General features: G+C 44.1%; 1 protein-coding gene and 1 pseudogene across 1 annotated transcript in view; both read right to left on the bottom strand.

The window, feature by feature from the left end:
- Positions 1-233: 233 nt before the first annotated feature.
- LOC110588752 lies at positions 234-1,201 on the bottom strand (annotated as a pseudogene).
- A 3,568-nt stretch (positions 1,202-4,769) lies between these two features.
- Positions 4,770-20,519, bottom strand: part of B3GNT2 (UDP-GlcNAc:betaGal beta-1,3-N-acetylglucosaminyltransferase 2) — a 28,078-nt gene continuing 12,328 nt past the window's right edge. Inside the window, exon 2 of the mRNA XM_021699112.1 lies at positions 4,770-7,293. Within this exon, the coding sequence (XP_021554787.1) occupies positions 6,091-7,284 (1,194 nt within the window). The 5' untranslated portion in view covers positions 7,285-7,293 and the 3' untranslated portion in view covers positions 4,770-6,090. The remainder of the gene's footprint in view (positions 7,294-20,519) is intronic.

Below are 20,519 nucleotides of genomic sequence, written 5' to 3' on the forward strand. Positions count from 1 at the left end.
AAAGAAAAAATATGGCCAAAATAAAAAAAAAAAATCTATAGAGGGCTAAGCAAAAGAATGGTTAAGACTGGAAACGAATTTTTCTTTCTTTTTGCTGCAAAAAAGCTTTATTGTTTCCATTTGGTCCAGGCTTGGGAGAGGGCTCCAGGGTGGCTAAAAAGCTGCCTCGTGGCTTCAGGGAGAGGCTGGTACCAGCCCTGGCACCTGGGTGGGAGGGACGCCAGAGGGGCCCCTCAAAGGCTGCTGGGCCCCTCATCGTGTTCGAGGGTGAGCCTCTCCAAGAGATCCTCGCCCAGCCCAGCTTGGGGGCCAGCCGGCCTGTGGAGGTGAGTTAGGTGGCGGCACATCTTCTTGGTTACTTTCTCATCGTGGTTCTCCAGCAAGTCACAGAGGTGGGGGCCTGTGTGTGCAGAACCCAGGGCGTGCAGATCCAGACCTGCCTGGTTCGGGTTCCTCTCCAGAACCGGGGCGGCGTCCGTGGTGTCCAGGGTTTTCCAACACTCCTCTTGGGACCGCTTCTGCACATCCTGCGAGAAAGCACAGCCTCCTCGCTGATTTTGCATCTTCAAGAGACGCTCATCCCCCTTGTGCTTCTCCTCAGCCAACATGCAGAAGAAGTGGCCCGCGCCCTCCAGAGCCACATCGTCGAGGTCAACATAGAAACCTGGAGAGAAGCAGGTGTAGGAGACCTGCAGATGCATGCTGACCAGGCGGCCTCCACCTCAGTGGAATAATTCTGAGGAATCTAGGAGCTCGCGGTTGATCGGTAATGAGGAGCTAAACTCAAAATAGCGTGTTGGCTCGTCCCGGAGGCAGAGGATGGCCGAGAAGATGGCTCCGAAGGTTGTCATTGGAAAAGAGGTTGGAAGGGGGTCGGAGGCTGGTAGAAGGGGAGTCCCTGGGTCTGTTCCGTCCAAACATCGTTGAAGCAAGAGACAGATTGGCAGGACCTCAGGGCGCACTGCCGAAAACCAAATTATTTTTGTATTGGATTGCAGTGCAAGTTACAGCACACTCTAATTGACTGAAAAAATCTTTGTATACTCAGAATGGGTCACTATCTTGGTGGGAAAATTATACCTCAATAAAGCGATTTTAAACAATAGCCCAGCCCCCTCAGCCTTAAGAGGGATCATTCTGGGGCATGTTTTCCACACTGCTGTTCTCCAGAGATGTCCCGTGGGCTGAGCTCCAGCTCCATGGTAGCAGTTGGCTTAACACACACTCCTTGTTGGTTGCCGTCCTTCCCAACATCACCTCCTCCCCGAACTGTGTACCCAAAAAACTACTCGTGGTAGAATCCTTCTCTTAAGGTCTATTTCTGGAAGAACCCAAACCAAGGGCAGAATATTTTTTCATTTTGCTGCAAGTTAAGAAGTGGTCAAGTTGGTGCAAGGATCAGGGTTACTGATGACATTTCAATAGAATGGTCAGGGAAGCCAATCTGGGGAGGAGCTTGGTGATGAACAGAAAGGGGATGTTAGTTGAAGACAGGCCAAGAAAAGGCATGTCACAGATGGTAGGTTACCAGGGCAATGAGAAGCCCTTGCTAACACTCAGGATGCAATTTCTTCATGTGGCTTACGCTTGAGTATGACAAGGAGGACAGCATTTCCCTGATGCAGGGCAGCTGTCGGGAAGCCGCAAGCACCTTTGTTCAACCACCAGGCCTCTGACTTAGAAATAAGCCCTTGGATTACAATCAAATTAGAAACTTTATTTTTGCCGCTTCGAAGAAACCTCCCCTTTCACAATGCACACTAGGCAGGAAGAAAGCAACTGCCAGAGCTCAAAAGTCACCATGGTTTCTTGGGTGGAAATTGCTAAACGGGGAATGTCACACAAAAAAGTGAGAGAAGCAGAAAATATTCCTCAAAAGGACTCCATTTTTTCAATTTAAGAGTTTTTTCAATTTAAGTGTTGCATATATTATATATATATATATATATGCATGCTATGTAACACACACAGTAATGCTGTATTTCAATTATTCTAAGATGTAATATTTCACATTTTAATATCTCTGCAATTGAGGCATATCATACAATATAAATCATATTGAACTGACTTTTAATGGTAAATAAAATATTACATCTTAAAATAATTGTTATCCAATGTCACAAGATTTTTTGTCTCCTTAAATATAGAAAAATGCCTCATTCTTGGCCTCTCCTTTCCAAAGCATTACTTTAAGAACTGAATAAATCAGGACAAATACTTCAATTTTTTAGATTTACTGTTAACTCTAACAAGGTGAAGTTCTGCTTCAAGATTACTTGGCAGATGTTCCTAGCATTTAAAAAATATAACCAATATACAATTAACATTAAGGAAAAACTGAATTTATCCAATAATCACAGCCCAGAGCATGAAAAATGTTTTCAACTGTTCTGAACAAGAATTTTTACTTCATCTGACATTTTTCTTAAGAAGGCAAATCATACTGAATTAACATTTGGCCCAAGTAAAGGTTTCATTCATTTCACTTTTCTTGGAAGTGAGAATAAGTCATCCTTTGCCTTAATAAATGCATTTTCCCCTTTCTGCATCTGAGGGAACCAAGACAACCCAGAACACCAAATATTCTAGACCACTCTCATCAGGGTCAGAGGTAGTAGGAGATGGTCACACTTGGGGAGGACTTTAAATTTGGATTCTACTTCCAAGGGATGCAAAGTATTCCTTCAACCTCTTGCCCTTCTTTTCCATTCTCCCTTGACCAAATCAAGAAAGGAAACCAGGGTCAAGGATGTCTCCTTCATCCTTTTCCTCTTAACACCTGCCTGGGTTCATGAAAATTTAAAACCAGGCAATGCTCATTCGGTCTTGACCTTCAAACATAAAATCAACATGATTTGGGAGTAGCCAAGAAAAAGGTCCAAACGTGTTTCTGCTGAAGACTCAATTGAGCAGTTCTCAGTGAATTAGACTGTGATGCTTACATCCATGAGGTGGAGGCTCAAGGGAGAATCCATCTTGTAAGCACCAAGAGAGGGCTTCATGTCCTTAAAGATCAGTTGGTAATCATAATGGAGCCCAATGCATATGTAAAGCTCTAAATATCCCATTGCTAAAAAGGACACAAACCCCAACATGGACATGGATTAGGATAATACAGTCTTTTAAGATGCCCCTTTAGAGGCAAGAATATACAATGGGGAAAAGACAGTCTCTTCAACAAATGGCGCTGGAAAAACTGGACAGCTACATGCAACAGAATGAAACTGAACCACTTTCTCACACCATATACAAAAATAAACTCGAAATGGATTAAGGACCTAAATGTGAGACCTGAAACCATAAAAATCCTGGAAGAAAACATTGGCAGTAATTTCTTTGACATACGTAGCAACATTTTTCTAATAGGTCTCCTGAGGCAAGGGAAAGAAAAGCAAAAACAAACTATAGGGACTACACCAAAATAAAAAGCTTTTGCACAGCAAGGAAATCATCAACAAAACAAAAAAGGCAACCTACTGAATAGGAGAAAATATTTGCATGATATATCCAATAAGTGGTTAGTATCCAAAATATATAAAGAACTTCTACAACACCCCCCCAAAAAAATCCCGTTAAAAAATGGGCACAAGACATGAATAGACATTTTTCCAAAGAAGACCTACATATGGCCAACAGACATATGAAAAGATGCTTAACATCACTAATCATCAAGGAAATGCAAATCAAAACTACAATAAGAGAGCACCTCACACCTACCAGAATGGCTAGAATCAAAATGACAAATAACCAGTGTTGGCAAGGATGCAGAGAAAAAGGAACCTCCATGCACCACTAATGGGAATGCAAACTGGTGCAGCCACTGTGGAAAAACAGTGTGGAGGTTCCTCAAAAAATTACAAATGCCATACGATCCAGTAATTCCACTACTGGTATTTACCCACAGAAAACAAAAACACTAATTCGAAAAGATCTATGTACTTCTATGTTTACTGCAGTACTGTTTACAGTAGCCAAGATACGGATACCAAGGTATGACACTCAAGTGTCAGTACGTAGATGAATGGGTAAAGATGTGGTAATATACACACAATGGAATATCACCCAACCATAACACAGAATGAGATCTTGCTATCTGTGACAACATGGATGGACCTAGACAGTATTATGCTAAGTGAAATAAGTCACATACCATATGATTTCACTTAAAGGTACAATCTAAAAAACAAATGAATAAACAAAACACAGAAACAGGCCCATAAACACAGAGAATAACTGATGGTTGTCAGAGGGAAGAAGGTGGGAGGATGGGCAAGATGGGGGGAGGGGAGAGGGAGACACAGGTTTCCAATTATGGAATGAATAAAATTCACAAAGATAAAAGGTATAGCACAGGGAATATAGTCAATGATAAAACAATAGTGTTGTACGGTTGACAGACGGAAGCTACACTTGTGATGAGCACAGCATAATGTATGAAGAAGTTTAATCACTATGTTGTACACCTAAAACTTACTAACATGGTATGTTAACTACACTCAAAAAAATTTAAAAAGGTGCTGCTTTATATCCAATTACATTTTCTACTCACCACAAATGGAAGCATAAATATTTATATTCCTCTTTCAAGACTCTAGATGGGAAAGCACTTCTAAGAATTTTAAATGCAAAGACAGAGAACCCACTGAGACAGAGAAAAAGTTATATTCTACTATATAAAAAAAGTTATTATACTACAGTAATAGTTTCTGGGGGGAAATGGTCTCTTGGGAAAATGTAATCAAACACAGGAAACAAAAAGAGATCACAGATTATTACACATTACACAGGACAATTAAAAATACAGTGACTTTATTTCCATCTTCTTACAGTCCCCAGTATCACATGTGGTAAGGAGCATCATCTCTATAAACACAAACATTTTTCAAGAAAGCATGTTACAAGATAGGATATGTAAGCAACAGTTTGGCAGAATTTTATCAACTCTAGTAGTTCAGAGCCCCCCTCCCCCACAAAAAAGCCAAGTTTTAAAATGCAAAAATAACAGTTAGCTTTATTTAACATATGTTACACCTTAACACTTAAAATACCATGCTCTAGTTAAATATTTCATCAACAACACTGTATACAAATAAAATATTACACAAAATATATTTAAGAAAATGTTTTGGTCTTTGATCTGAACAATAAATAAAAACACAGGCACTTCTACACTGAGACAGGGAAGCAGTCACTACTCAGAATAATTTTGTATAAGCGGCATGTGAAAATATGGCAAGAATAGAATCCTGGAGTTTTAAACTGACAATCCACTCATGAGAAGGTCTGCAGTTTCCATCTTTTCACTTAAAGTTCAGAAATGATATATGCTTTCCTGGGTCAATTCAATTTTCAGCTGACCATTACAGAATCATACTCATTACCATCAAATACTAAAATTTGAGAACTATCATGATACCCCCCAGCAACCCATATACAAGAACAGTTAAACTTTCTCCTTAATACAGCCCCCTAAGACCATAACAAGGTAAACCGGATAAATGTTACACACTGATTCTCATTTTGCAAAATTAACTGACCTGATTAACACAAGAAAATACTGTTGGGGTGGCAGGAAATTATGACAGAAGTTAATTTTTCTAGACAATTTAAAAAATTCATCCAAATTCCATGAAAATAAATGGAATTCCATTCAACAAAAACCACTGGATCGTATAAAACAAAGTCTTTGTAGCCAGTAAGTTTATAAACACCTAAACTGCAGGTAATTCACTCATTATAATGTAAAGTAGGAATATGATGATATGGGGGCAAAACATAAATAATCTAAAACGGTCAAATTCCACAAACTTATGATTTCAGATAAGAAGGGAGGCAAATTAGAAAATATGGCCATTAGCCACAGGAAGGATCAGAACCAATCATCCCCACCACATCCTCGATAAAAAAATTATAATCTGCTTTCCCTCTTCAGAAGGTACCACACTAGAGGGTTTAGAGGTCCTCAAATGGATACTACTAATAAAGGCAATTTTGATGGTTTAACATAGAAGTTACCCCTAATGTGAAAGAACACAACATGGGAACTATTCAAGATAGGTCTTTCTATGCGGAACTTAGTTTGTATGTATTTCAGCAATTTAAATGAGCATCTTGCAACCGAGACCAAATACCAATCATCTCTTGAGGTTTTCTACTATGTACTAACATCAAATCTACATAGGAACAAATGTTATTCTTGTTTTTCTCCTCTATATCAAATGTCTTGAAGCCTTTATGTTTCTCCGGAACGAGGCCGAGCTTCTGAAGGCACATTCCAGTATACACATCATCAATGGGGTAAAGAAGGACCTGGTCAGTGATGTTATACAGCCTCAGGGCCAGGTGGCCAGAGTAGAGGAACCCACCTCCCCCCGCATAAGGCGGATAGACGCCAGTGTAAACAACTTCTGGGATGTAGTACTTCAGTTTCTTATCCCGATGGGGTCCAGCATTGTGGATCACATCACCTATAAACAAATCTTTGGCTTTGTTTTGGGGTAAGCTATTCAAGTAATTCAGGATGTGATGGGTATTCACAAAAACATCGTCATCGCCCTTGAAAACGAACTCGGCATTTGGGCAAGAAGTGCTCACCCACCTGAGAAAGAGCACTTCTTTCAGGGACAAGTTGAAGAAAGTGTCTCTGTAGTTCCACATAAGAATGTCTTGGTGCTTCTCACTCTCAAATTTCAGCATGTCTGACAGGTCTGGGTGGTTGTCCTCAGGCGGGGTCTGACCCAGTAAGAAGACTCTCACCACCGTCTGGTTCCCCACATGGGTTTCTCTGCCCCAAGATTCCCGAATTGCTTGCCTTCTAGCAAAATGTGGGATGAGGGACTTTATCGCCAGTATTAAGAAGGGTTTCTTTGCACATTTATCCGGTTGATCTATAAGTAGTGAATAATTTCGACATCTCAAATACAGCAGAAAGTCTTTAAATCTGTCTGGCAAATTGCTGAAACCTGAAACCACTGACATGACCCTCAGGTCAGGTTCACAAAAGTTTAGATGGCTTATGTTGGAAAACCCATATACGTCCCCTGTGTGGTTGGCCAACGCATTCAAGATGGGATTGTACTGCCTGTTCAGCTTTTCTTGTTCTCTGTTCCAGTAAGCCACAGGGGGGTCCGAGATCTTCCAGAACTTTTCTTTGGGTATTATTACTTCCCCCTTTCCATTTTTTTCTTGGCTGCTACTTTTGGAGACTTCCACGATCAAATAAATGAAGACATTAACCATCATCAGGATACCCAACAATTTTATTCTTCGACGTCCAACACTCATTTCTCATATCTGGAATAAAAAGGAGGAGCACTGTATTAATTAGATAATTATTAATTTGCATTTGTGGACATATGTCACTTGTCTCTTTATCTTCTCTGGAATAGTGGTTTAGAACACAGATTCTAGACTTGTACCGCCTAGGTTCAAATCAGGGCACTACCATTCTAGCTCTGTGACTGTGGGCAAATTGTATAACTGACATCTCAGTTTCTCCATCTCTAAGATGGGGACAATAACCCACTTCATAGGATGGTTGCGAGGGCTCTACGATTTTATATGTAAAGCTTTGGAAACAGTGGCTGGTCCATAGCAAGCAGTACATAAATGACTGTAAATAGTGTGGCTGTCTTCGACACCTGAGGGCAAAGAGATGCATTTACTAAATAACCTCACAGGTGTCCAACTTCCTTGCTTATAAGGACACACATACAAATCAGTGTGTTACAAACTGATTTGCTCACAATTCATAGCAAATACATTTTATATCGTGACCTAGTAAACACATGTAACTGTATTTATATGTGTGTTACAACTGTGAGTTGCCATGTAATTCACAAAAATTTTCCATTTTGTTCTATTTCATTTTTTAGAATATGGTGGTCCCAACCCTGAATTGTTCCTCAACCCACCATTTAACAAATGAAGAAAACAAGGCAAGAGAGACAGATTAAGATGCTTGCCCAGGGTTGCAGGGCTAGGAGGTGGAGGAGACACTAACCACAACGAATATTCAGAAAATGGAAAGCCTCACACCGGCTTTAACTGACTGGCCCAAAACTGAGAACGACCCAAATACCATCAACAGAAGAATGGATTATCAAACTGTGGTATATTCATACACTGGAATAACCCTCAGCAATAAAAAAGGAAATGACTTCTACTCGCAGCAACACTACAACACTGTGCATGAAAGACAGACCTCAGGGGCGCCTGGCTGGCTCAGTCAGAGGAGCACATGACTCTTGATCTTGGGGTCCTACGTTTGATTCCCAAGTTGGGTGTAGGAATTACTTCAAACAAAGAAACAAAGAAGTGTTTATAAAAAAAAAAGAAGAAGAAGATGACAACCTTGGGGCACCTGGGTGGCTCAGTCGTTAAGCATCTGCCTTCGACTCAGGTCATGATCCCGGGGTCCTGGGATCGAGCCCCACATTGGGCTCCCTGCTCAGCGGGGCATCTGCTTCTCCCTCTACCACTCTTCCTCTGCCCCCTCATGATCATGCTCTCTTTCTCTCTCAAATAAATTTTTTAAAAAAGAGAGAAGAAGACCTGAAATTCCATTTATGTCAGGTTCAAGAAGGCAAGATTAATCTAGGACCCAGAAATCTGAAAACAGATAGGGATCGACATTTCCACTGACTGGAAAAGGACAGGAGGGAACTTTCTAGGGCATAGAAATGTACTATGTATGTCTTGGCCTGGACGAGGGTTTCATGGATGTATACATTTGTCAAAACTCAAACAGCATACTTAAGAGCTCTGCTGTTTATAGCAAAATGAAAAAGGGAAATGAAAATGACATTTTCATGAAATATCAAAGGCCAAGAATAGATTTCAGGCTGTGGGCAACAGCAGAAAAGAAGAAAGAGTAATAAAACAGTTTGCTGGATATAACTCCAGAGTTCTAGCACTACTGAGATAGATAACCGACCGTAAGAACAACCATTTAGATAAGCTCGACATTAAAAGACAAGCCATAAAATAACAATAAATAAATAAATAGATAGATAGATAAATAAATAAAAGACAAGCCATTAGGCAATACACTGTAAGGAATTTTCTTATCAGGCTAATTCTACAACTGAGAATCTATACTTAGAATTCCTAAGAACTCTTGCATTCCAGGCACGGTGTAGTATCCTCCTTGATATGGTGAATCTATGAAGTAGGTGTTGTTACTTTTATTCCCATTTTATACCTGAGGAAACAGTTTTAAAGAAGTCGCTGTTAAGGGCAGAGATGGATTCCAAGGCCACCAAGTCAATGAGGTTCCAAGGCCACCAAGTCAAATGGTAGCCACTCTCCTCCGACCTCTAGAAACAAAGCTGGGTGTCCATTTTAATCAAGGGTAGTGTTTATTATTATTTTTTTAATATAAGAGGATTTTTAGGTTTACTGGGTTCTAACAAACAGTCCCAAGGTAGAAATGTCCGTCATGCTGCGAATGTTGCTAAGTTATCACACGCCGGACAGCCCAGATTAGATGGGTTGGAATTCACAAGTTCTTTTGTGTCTCTTAAAATCTGTCTAGTAGATCCCTATCTAGTTGCTTGTGTTTACCACTGCTAAATAGCTTTGGTTATAGACACAGCAGTAAAAGATGTTTAAAAAAAAAAACCCAAAAAACAACAACCAGGGCGTCTGGGTGGCTCGGTCGTTAAGTGTCTGCCTTCAGCTCAGGTCATGATCCCAGAGTCCTGGGATCGAGCCCCACGTCATCGGGCTCCCTGCTCAGCAGGAAGCCTGCTCCTCCCTCCCCCACTCCCCCTGCTTGGGTTCCCTCTCTCGCTGTGTCTCTGTCAAATAAATAAAATCTTAAAAAAAAAGAAAAATCCCCTATCCCATACCCCCACACCCCTAAAGCTTTTGCATATCTAGAAAACAAGGCAGATGACAAAGTTATGTGGGAGCCCCCTCAGCTCACCCAGTAAGCAGCTCCCCCATCACCACCCCCATTTCTCCCCTCACTTCTCAACCACTACCCACCTCCACCCCTCAAGAATCCCACCACTTAGCCACCAAGAAAGGGCCATTTTAAAAAATATTTTATTTATTTATTTATTTAGAGAGTGAGCAAGCAGGGGCCGGGGGGGGGGGGGGGGGAGAGGGAGAGAATCCCAAGCAGACTCCCAAGGCAGGGCTCGATCTCATGCCCCCGAGATCATGACCTGAGCTGAAATCAAGAGTCGGACGCTTAGGGGCGCATGGGTAGCTCAGGATTAAGCGTCTGCCTTTGGCTCGGGTCATGATCCCAGGGTCCGGGGATCGTGCCCCGCACTGGGCTCCTGCTCAGCAGGAAGCCTGCTTCTTCCTCTCCCACTCCCCCTGCTTGTGTTCCCTCTCTCACTGTCTCTCTGTCAAATAAATAAATAAATAATCTTAAAAAAAAAAAAAGAGTCAGCCGCTTAACTGACTAAGCCACCCAGGCACCCCAAGAAAGGGCCTTCTTAAACTTCCTCCAGAGAAGGCAGTTTAAAAAAACCACAATACATTTCTTACTCCTTAATTCCAGTTTGAAAGGGCCCCAAGGCACATACAACCTGAATAATTCAAACACCCACACCCAAGTCTAGGGTCCATATCTTCCTTAGGTCAGCTCCTTTCAAATGAGCTTTTGGGCAAATCTAAGGAGCAAACTGAAGGTCTCAGTCCAAGACACCTTTGGCAAGTTAAACCTCTTTGCTCTGGGCCTTACTTATAAGAAGAAGAGAACTCAAATGGACACTCAGAATGTACTTGCATGGGGTACCTCATGCAGGTAAAGAAATCGCCATCTTTTAAGAAAATAAATAATAATTTTAAGGGTCGTTCTTTTTTTTTTGGTTTCTAGATGAGACAAAATGGTTTTCAAAAACAAGTGATTCTCTCTAAATTGGAATAACTCTCCTAAAGCTACAGTAGCACTTGACCCCGTATCTCTGATGTCTACGTGTTGGGTGCTTCATGTAAACAGCTTGAAGGAAGGGCAATAAGGAAAAGAATGAGGGTGAATGGAGAAAGCCTACAATGAGGAAAAAGATCTGGAAGGTACTCAGGAAAAAAACAGCACACACTGTGAACAGCTAGCTACTGAAATTTTCAACTCAGAAAAGGAATATGGGTATCAGGAGACTACTTCTGAAAGTTCTAGAGTAAGAGAGATCAGCTTAAGGAAGAAAAAAGGAAAGCACAGAACTCTACATAGCAGGTTGTGAACCTGTGAGTTAATTTTCCTAGGTAAAGATTCCGGGAGAATAGTATGTGAGATGACTGCAGATAAATGAGCTGGTTGTACATCCAGGTTATGGGGCAGGGTTATGGCTATTTGGAACCCAGCCATAACTGTCTGAATGATGGTCTGAAGTTTCTGTCATGGAAAGCACCGTTCCTTCTTTTGGGAATACTCTGAGGAAAACATTAGGCTTGCCAACCTTGGCCAAGATTTCCAACTTCATCCATTGCAATTCAAGCTTTTATTTCCATGATCAAGACCCAGCTAGGACTTCCATCACCTTGGCCAAGACAGGGCTCTGTGGCTCTCAAAGGGACACCATCCCCACCTTCTATCTGCTCAAGGATTCCAGACCGCAGAGCGTTTTCCTGCGCAATTCTCATTTGCAGCCCTAAGGGAAGCTGAAAGGAGAGCCCCTTAACAGTGAGAAAAATGGGGGCCCACAGACGGTTAACTGAGCTGCCTAAACGTTACACAGGAGTTAAGTGACAAGAGTGACATGATGCAGCTTTCTGGTTACCAACCCAGGGCTCTTTGGATCTCCTTTTTCTACAAGGCACGGCCACATTCTTGTAACCTGACCCAGGTAGGTCAACAGTAAAGTCTCAAGGGCTGGCTCAAGACTAAAAAAAAAACCCAAAGCACAGGAAAACTCTATTTGTTAGCTCAAATGTACCCCAGGTACATTTGATCATTACCAAGACTCTCCAAAGAATGGGAAATGGGAGTGCCTAGAAGCTCCCAACCCCCCTTCTGAGAATGGGCCAGCCTTCCCGGGTCCAAATTCCCAAACATGCATCTCAGGCTAACTCTTACCACTACTTGCTAAAGGGCATTTCTTCCAACCTGAAAAGGAAGGATGGGAAAACCAAGATTCTCAATTATACATTTCCATCAAGTTGAAATGCCCTCTTTCATTTGTGACCTGGGCACGGTTCCTCGCATGTGAACTCTTAAAACAAACCAAAGTTCATGGAAAGGAGGATAAAACAGTGACCCCCATAAAAATATCTGTGGGAAAAAGCTCTGTGAATATCTGACTAAATATTCCCATTGCAGACATAAAGCCAATACGTGTCCTTTTCTGAGCAGGAAGTTACATTGCTTAAAAAGAATTTGAGTAAGAAAACTTACCCCAAAGCTGGGGAAGATGTTATACAACCCTTACTGTGAAACACAGAAGTTTTATGGTGAGTAACAGAAATAAGAGAAAATCTAATATGCAAACAAAGAATAACCTTAGCTTTTCACCTTGTGCCTGGGAGGAAAGCCTCCCCCCGATAAGGTCTGAACAGTTTTGAAATTTCTAAAACACTTCAGTTGGTTCTGTTTAATGGAAAAGAACTTCCTTCTTTATTTTGCAGTTAAAATATTTAGAAAAGCAAGGTAGAAACAGGAAAAATACACTTATTAGCTGAAAATGGATTACAAAACAGCACAGATACTATGCTTAAACTACGTGAAAATTCAGATAAAATAACCACACAAAACCAAAACTGGTTTAATCGGGGTGGTAGGATTGTAGGTTATCTGAACATTCTTTAATGCTGCCACACCATGTCCAACCTTGAACAGCCTCTACCGCACACATCTAGCCCTGGGATGGGGGTGGGGAGTATAGCACACACACAATTCCTGATGCTGGGTCCCCATTTTTATGAAGCTAGCTGAGTTATGGCCTCAGTCCCACAGTCACTCCATCATGTACTGGGCCCCGCAGGGGTCAGCAGAGGCTCTGTGACAATGTCCATCCCCAGCCCATCTGACAGGTTTCCTTGGGCCTGTGCTCTTTATCTGAAGCCAGCTATTAGGAAGGACTACGAATACACGTGCCCTATTTTAATAAATACTTAGGTACCCGCCAGGCACCAGCAATCCCGTGAGGTAGGTACTCTCAGAGAGGTGATTTAACTTGCCCAAGGTCACAGAGCTGGTAAATGGCAGAGCCAGGATTCAAACCCAAGCAGTTTTAAACCCTGATACAAGTGAACGCTGCCACACAGGGTTATGACTAATGGGGCATGAGTCTTACTGTCCATGGCTAATCTCCTTAAAAATTATTAAATATTTTAAAGCTTTACATTTATACATTTGAACTTACAAAACTACCACGAGTCAAAGCCAGATATGGGAGGCAGGGTGGTAAATAAGTAAACTTGATTAATGATGACTGTACAAGCCAAATTCTGGGCAAAACCTTCACACACCTCATTTCATTTCCCAGTATGCAGTCCATGCAATCCCAGTATTTCATTCAGGGACACGAGAGAGGGAACCATGGAAGGGGATGATCCTAAAAGGTTTCCTCCAGTTCTGAAAGCCCTAGAAACACTCAAAGTGCTGGCCAGAAAACATTTTAATGTGGCCATCAACAGCCAGAACGCATTCTCAAAACTCCAACTCGGGGATATTCTCTCTCTCTCTCTCTCTCTCTCTCACACACACACACACACACACACACAGAGCCAAGGTTAAAAAGAAAGGCAAGACCTTCTGGTAACCATTACGTAAAATGAGCGGCCAACCCTGTCCAGCCAGGCTGAGGCAAGGAGGCTTGAAATCCAAGCTCTTGACTCAACCACAGTATGGGTTAGCAGCCTTCATGTCCAGTAGCCCCTGCTTCCTGCTCACTCTCCCGCACAAAGCAGACACACAAACCCTCAAGGGGCAGAGAGCCCAAGTCCACTGCCATATCACAAGGACAGAGGAAACACGTACGTACACGCTTTAGAGAACTGGCACATCATTCTGCCGGTCCGCTGTTCTCCCCCACCCTCCAGTAGCCTGGCGAGAGGGGCTCTTCTAAAGCCTTACCTCCCAGGCTGTTCCCATCTGTTGCCTGGTCCCTGCCAGCCCTTTCCAGGCTCTGCTCCGATAAAGAGAGACAGGGACAGTTTGCAGCTAAGTGGTTCTGGGGGAGAGAACTTGTGCAGACAGTGGGGTGATCAGGGTGTGAGGGAAGCAGCTCAGTGGGACCAGAAGAGCTGGGCCATACCTAGAACCTGTTCCTTAATAGGAACAAGAAGCCCGGTCTGGGTTCTTGCCAGGGCTGGGGCAGGGAGGCCCAAGACTTCCCCCATAACCTCACCTAGAAGCTGGCGCAGAGAGAACATGCATGTGTCTCTGACGTTGCTTTTTCATCTCTAAGTCACGGAACTACCATCTACATGCAAGGGATCTGGTTCATAGTCATTAGTATGAGTATTAGTACTTCATGTTTGAAATTAAAAGGGAAAAGAACATATAATGAATCTGCTTACCCATACATCCTCACAGGCAACATTATACATGAAAGTGTCTAGTAGGACATGTTCTCGTCCCCAACTGATATACAGTTCTCCAAAGCCCAGCACGGCTGATGTCCTCAAGTGGTATTTATCATTTAAGATAAAATTATCACTAAGTTCATTCTTCAAATAAACATGTACAGAACTTTCAGGAAAGGGGAAAGAAGAAAATTTAGCAAATGATGACAGGGAATTAATCCTTGCAGAGGCCATCTTGACCCTGCCTTTAGTAAAACTGACAACAGTTTTAGATGTTCACTATAAAACAAGGCTGGTAGATGTTCGAGGATAGAAATGTCCCAGATCCATTTTCACTTTGAAGGTCAGCCTGGCATCTGGAGTCAGCCCAGAATTAAATTCTGGTTACGCTACCTACTAGCTGTATGACCTTGGGCAAGTTACTTGACTTCTCTGAGTCTGTTTCCTCATTTGTAAAATGGGAAAGATATAACCTACCATTCCAGTCTGTTTTCTACCACTCAATGGGCATTCAATAGTGCTCCTTCAAGAGTTCTGATTCCTCCAACACTAAGCACATTTCTCAAGTTTTGTCGTTCATTGCCCCTTTTATAAATTCTCCCTCTCTAGAAACCCATCTATCCACTACCTTAAACATCACCTCCAAAAGGAAGACCACAGGTCAACCCAGTTAACTCCAGGTATTAGCTTCTAAATGCTTTGTAGGGACCCTCTTCCCAGGTCCCCTATTTGTAATGGGTCCATTTCACAGGCACCTGGAGGTACACCCCAGAATTCCTTTCAATTGTTGCTTCTTCATGCTCTCCCCGTCCAACCAGGAGCCGAGTCCCGTGTTCCCACAACATGACTTGCACCTCCTCGTCACCTCTCCTCTATTCTATTCAGGCTCTACCACTGGCTACCACGACAGCCTACTGCCTTACTGTCCAACACGCTCCCAGATACGCCCTTCCCCTCAACTACTCAGTCTTTAGTCCCCTGTACATGCACCCTCTCCCCGCTCATGCTGTTCCCCGGTTTGGTCAAACAACCACCAGCAGGCTGCAGCTCCCTCAAAGAGTTAACTACCTGTGTTGTCTTCTAAAAGTCCTCTCCTCTGCATCCCCAGGGCTAGAGCTCAGGGCCTCATGGCCTCTTCCCCTCTTCTACAAGATCTCCTGCGAAGTGATATGCCCCGGCCCAAACACCAGCCTCAGTCCTCTCACTCACATGCCCTTCTGGTCCCAGCCAGGGCACTTCCCAATGATTCCTGCTTCCCTCCACCGTCTCCAGCCAACATCCTCCATCTGCACACAATCCACACTTGAACATTCAAACACAGCAAACACATTTCTCTTCCAGAAAAATCTCAGCTTCGCTCTGCCATCTGCAGAGTGCCCTCCTTTTGCTAAGGCCTTCCTGAAGAGCTTCTCTTCCTCCCAAATAAATTAGTTCCAGTGTCACCTCCTGGCTGGAGCACCCACCTCCCAGGAGTTAGGGCATCCTCTCCTGCTCGTGTTGGCCTGGGCATATTCCGTATCGAGGTCTTCACACGACACCACCATTACCCCAGCCCCAGCACGTGCACCTGAGAGTCATTCCACATTTGCTAAATGCACAGATATTTTGGTCATCTGGTCAAGTTCATTGAATATAGTGAGACAGTCAGTAGAAACTAGATTAAACATATACACCTTTTCTCCAAAGAGATAACACTGGAAAATCACTTACTTAGTGCTCATAAATGACACACACATGTATTTATATAAATCTCTTTTCGAAGTACCGAAGTACAATAGAAAAAATTTTAAAGGATTTTTTCTAGAGTTAAGAGAGAGATGAATTTCAGGAGTAGTGAGTCTGTATTAAATCTAGGAGTTCGGGGACAAGATCGGAAGAGGTAAATGGGGATGGACACTATGGCCCAGCCCCTCATTTCCCACAGTCAGCCCCAGGCCCACCAATGCACAGGGAATGCACCTGTGCGGGGTGGGGGGAGGGAGGGGGGAATGCATGTGCGTGGGATTCAGGTGAGGGCTCCATCCCTGCCCCTGCAGCAGACCCCTTCTCCGTCCTATCCCCAAACACGGGAGCCTCCACACCTCCTTCCTGGCGAGGGGAGGACCTTGAGCAATTGTTACCCCCATCAAGGCTGTGACAGTAGAGGCCCAGGGCGAACATGCCTCAAGGAAGAAAGGCCCTTGGTACAGACTTAAAATTTGAGGGGCACCCACTTCCCTAGGTGGGAAATCATCTTAGAAAAGAAATGCTGAAAGGCAGGCAGTTGCTGTGGAGTTTTTTTTTTGAGAGAGAGACAGAAAAAAAGAAAGAGAGAAAATCTTAAGCAGGCTCTTCGCCCAGCACAGAGCCCTATGCGGAGCTCAATCTCATGACCCTGAGGTCGTGACCTGAGCCAAAATCAAGAGCTGGACGTTTAACTGACCGAGCCACCCAGGCGCCCCATCCCTGTGGAGCTTAACGTGTGCTGGAAGCCCTTGTTAGGAGCTGTACATGGCTATGCCTTGGTAAGTTTCCACTCCAAGCTCCAGGACCTATCTACAAACAGTGCAGTCTGGCAGGCTCTCAACAGGCCCTCAGAGAAATCCCCAGATTTCTCTCTGATCCATCCTTCTGTTTGCTTAGTTGGGTTACATGGGATGCATTTCAGTCTGGGTCTGACCAGGAGGCAGAAACCACACAAGTTTAAGCACAAGTTTCAGAATCTGGTACCTGAGTAAGTATCAAGATGGAATAGAATTCTAAAGAGTAGGCTTTGGCAGGTGAAAATTACCAGAAAAAGGACAAACGTGGAACAGAGGTTCAGAGCTATTTGAGAAGATATGGATGGCAGAAAAGTTCCCGGGTTCCCATGCCAAAGATGGTCCAGTGCCCAGGAAAGCAGGAACAACCATCCGGGATGCAGGAACAAAGCCTGGAACACACAGGGTCACCATCAGGAGAATGAGAGAAAACAAGCCTTAGAGACTGCTGGGTGGGGCATGCAGAGAGAACAAGGGTGCAGAGGGCGTCACCACGCACAGGGAATCAAGAGTGCTGCAGGAACCAGGCAGTAGGGAGACCCCCTTCTACGGCAGGTTAGCATGTCAACATATGGCTTAGACGAGAGCAGCTCGTGGCCACAGCCTAGGACAAAGACCAGGCGGCCAGGATCATGGAACTCTAGTATGAACACACGTGGGGCTAACGAGGGGGGAGGGGCAGGCAGGGAACCAGTGACCTGGGGTGAGCCCAGGCTCCCCCATCCTACCACTGTTGCCAGAGCTGGAAAAACCCATGCCTTGTAGGCCCCTAGGCATGCAGGCAAAACAGCAGGTTCTACAGGAGCCTGGTTCTAGACCCTGGGAACCAGGAAGGAAAACCCCATGCTTCTGCAACATCCTCTTCAGAGCCTCAACTTACAGAAGGCAAAGGTGAAGTATCTGAAGGCCCTGATCCATTTTCACATATCAGCAACACAGGGTGAATTCGGAGCTGGCACAAGTTCTCTGTCTCTAAATCACTGACCCAAATTCGTCTCCAAGCATACTTCTATCTAAGTCTGAAATTAGGAGGAAAGGTTTATCATAAAACAGGGGTCTGATACAGTAAATCGGTAGACAGGCAACACATAGGTGACCATCCATGAGTGGACAGCAGAGGTCAAGGCAGGACCTGAGTGAGGCACAGGGCGTCTTCAGGCAGAGGTAACACAGCAGGTCTGCGGGCTCAGAGACCACACTGGGAAGAGGAGGTAAGTGCTGGTGGGCCCAGGGCCTCCCCACAGAAGAAGAGGACCCATAGCTGCGCCTCACTTACAAGTGCAGCCACTGGAGAGGTTGCCGGAATGTGTTCTCTTTCTTTCACAGGCCCTCTATTTAAAAAAATAAAGAAAAGAAAATGCACTAAATCACACAGGAATATGAAATAAGGGAAAATGAAGAACTCCAAATTGATGTCCACGTTGAGAAACAAAATACAGTTGGTTTCTGCATTCACTGAGATTTTTAGTTTTAGTGGGAGGGGGAGGGGACAGAGGGAGAGAGAGAATCTTCAGCAGGCTCCACGCCCAGCACAGAGCCTGATGCGGGGCTCGATCTCAAACTCTTGAGATCGTGACCTGAGCCGAAAGCTGAAATCGAGTCGGATGCTTAACGAACTGAGCCACCCAGGTGCCCCACTGAGATTCAACTTTCGTACAGCAGATGCAGTTCACAGAGGAAAGAGCATGATCTGAGAAGTCTGTCCCCTATCAGCAGAGCTCTCGTGCATCTCTACTGGAACACAGGAATCTGTTCTGGCTTACCAATCACGACCAGTGAGTTGTTTGTGATTTTCTGCATAATCAAAAAAATTGATGAACTACCTCATAAATGCATCTTTTTTGTCTTATTATCTCCTTTGGAAAAACTACAGAGAGAAAGTAAACAATCAAATTATTCTCCTCTCCTCCCCTTCCATCCCCCCACCAAAATGAAAGGCCAGACTGGTTTATCTTCACTGCACACCCAAGAACACGGAGCTATCCATGTGTTGACCGTGGACACTGCCTTTTTAATCTTTACAAAGAAAGGATGTCTCCCTGTTTTAATTTGCACTGTTCTTTTCACATGCTTCCTTCCTGATTTTCCTACTCCTCATGCCCTTTCCCATTTTTCTATGTCGGTGGTTCTCTTCTCATTTAATCTTCGCAAGCTCAAAAATGTGAAGCAATTTGTCTGAGGTTATGGAGCTAATCCCGGTGGAGCCAGCATTTGGACCCTGGACCCTGACCCCAAGACTAAGCTCTCACTCTTTTTACCACACAATGTTGGTGCTCAAGAAGATTTCAAGAATCCCCAAATAAAGTTGGACTTAAAAAAAAAACAGTAATTTAGTAATGAAAATCTTAATCAGCATGAGACAGAAATCCTGTAGATGGCCTGTCAGGAACTGTTCACTGGTTGAAGGTGCCAGAGGTCCTGATCCCATAAGGCAGGCACCTTCCCAACCAGGGCTGGAGTCCCTGCAGATGTGTCAGGTATTTATCCACACTAAAGAAGAGGGGCCGGCAGGGGCTTAAACTGGCCCAATCACAAACTCATCCAGGCAAACCCTTTTGTGAGAGCTGTTTACACAAGAGAAAATGCTGCCTTCTCATCCCCCTCGCCTCCAGCAGCAGGGCCTAAAGCGAGGGATCCCAGCACGGCCCTGTACCCGGCTACAGGTTAGTGCAGAGCTGGCCCGGAAGTCAGGAGAGGAGAGGATCCTGGCCCATGTCAGAAGAGATGATCAAAGAGTGAGTGCTGGCCACAAACTGTACCATCTCACCCTCTCACTGGTTTTCTCCATCACAAGCACACCCATTCCACACGCACAGATCACAGACCAAGTTTGTTACCACAAAGAAGCCGTAAGAATTTCCTCTCCAGGGCCTGAGAGCTCATCTACTCCAATCACCTCATTTTCAGAAGAGGAAACCAAGGTACCAGGAGGCCCAGAGTCGTAGCTGATGCCCCCGCCCCGGGGAGAATCAGGTGGGTGAGTCGGGCAGTGAGAATTACCGTTAGTGACAAGTCTTTTCCTCACAGTCCGCAGCTTCAATTCTAGGCCTTCAACAGAAGTAAGAAAAAGGCAGAGGCCCACTGCCCCAGCACGGCTCGATGGGCACCACCCCCGGACTCCTCTCCCGGGTGTGTTTGTATTACTTCCCCTTTGCTATTGGAACGCCTAACACACACGTTTATCTGACTTATCCACGCTTGTTGGTAACAAGTCTGACACACCCACAGGATGTGGAGGGCCTCAAGGACAGGGGCGGGGCCATATCCACATTCACTTCTGTATCTCTCGTGTCTGCCGCTCAGACAGTATATTGATACTTAGTCAATGAATCTGAGGATGAGGAGGACATAAAAGGGGAGGAGCAGTAAAGAAACAAGGACTAACTAAAATTTTTACCTTTTTGATCAAGAGTCAACATTACTCTAAACAAGTCATTGTTGAATAATTTCACACACAGGCCCTCCATCTCCAGCCCCCCCCCCCCCCCCCCCCCCCCCCCCCCCCCCCCCCCCCCCCCC

The sequence above is a fragment of the Neomonachus schauinslandi genome, chromosome 10 (assembly GCF_002201575.2).
Source record: "Neomonachus schauinslandi chromosome 10, ASM220157v2, whole genome shotgun sequence".
Taxonomy (NCBI): Eukaryota; Metazoa; Chordata; class Mammalia; order Carnivora; family Phocidae; genus Neomonachus; species Neomonachus schauinslandi.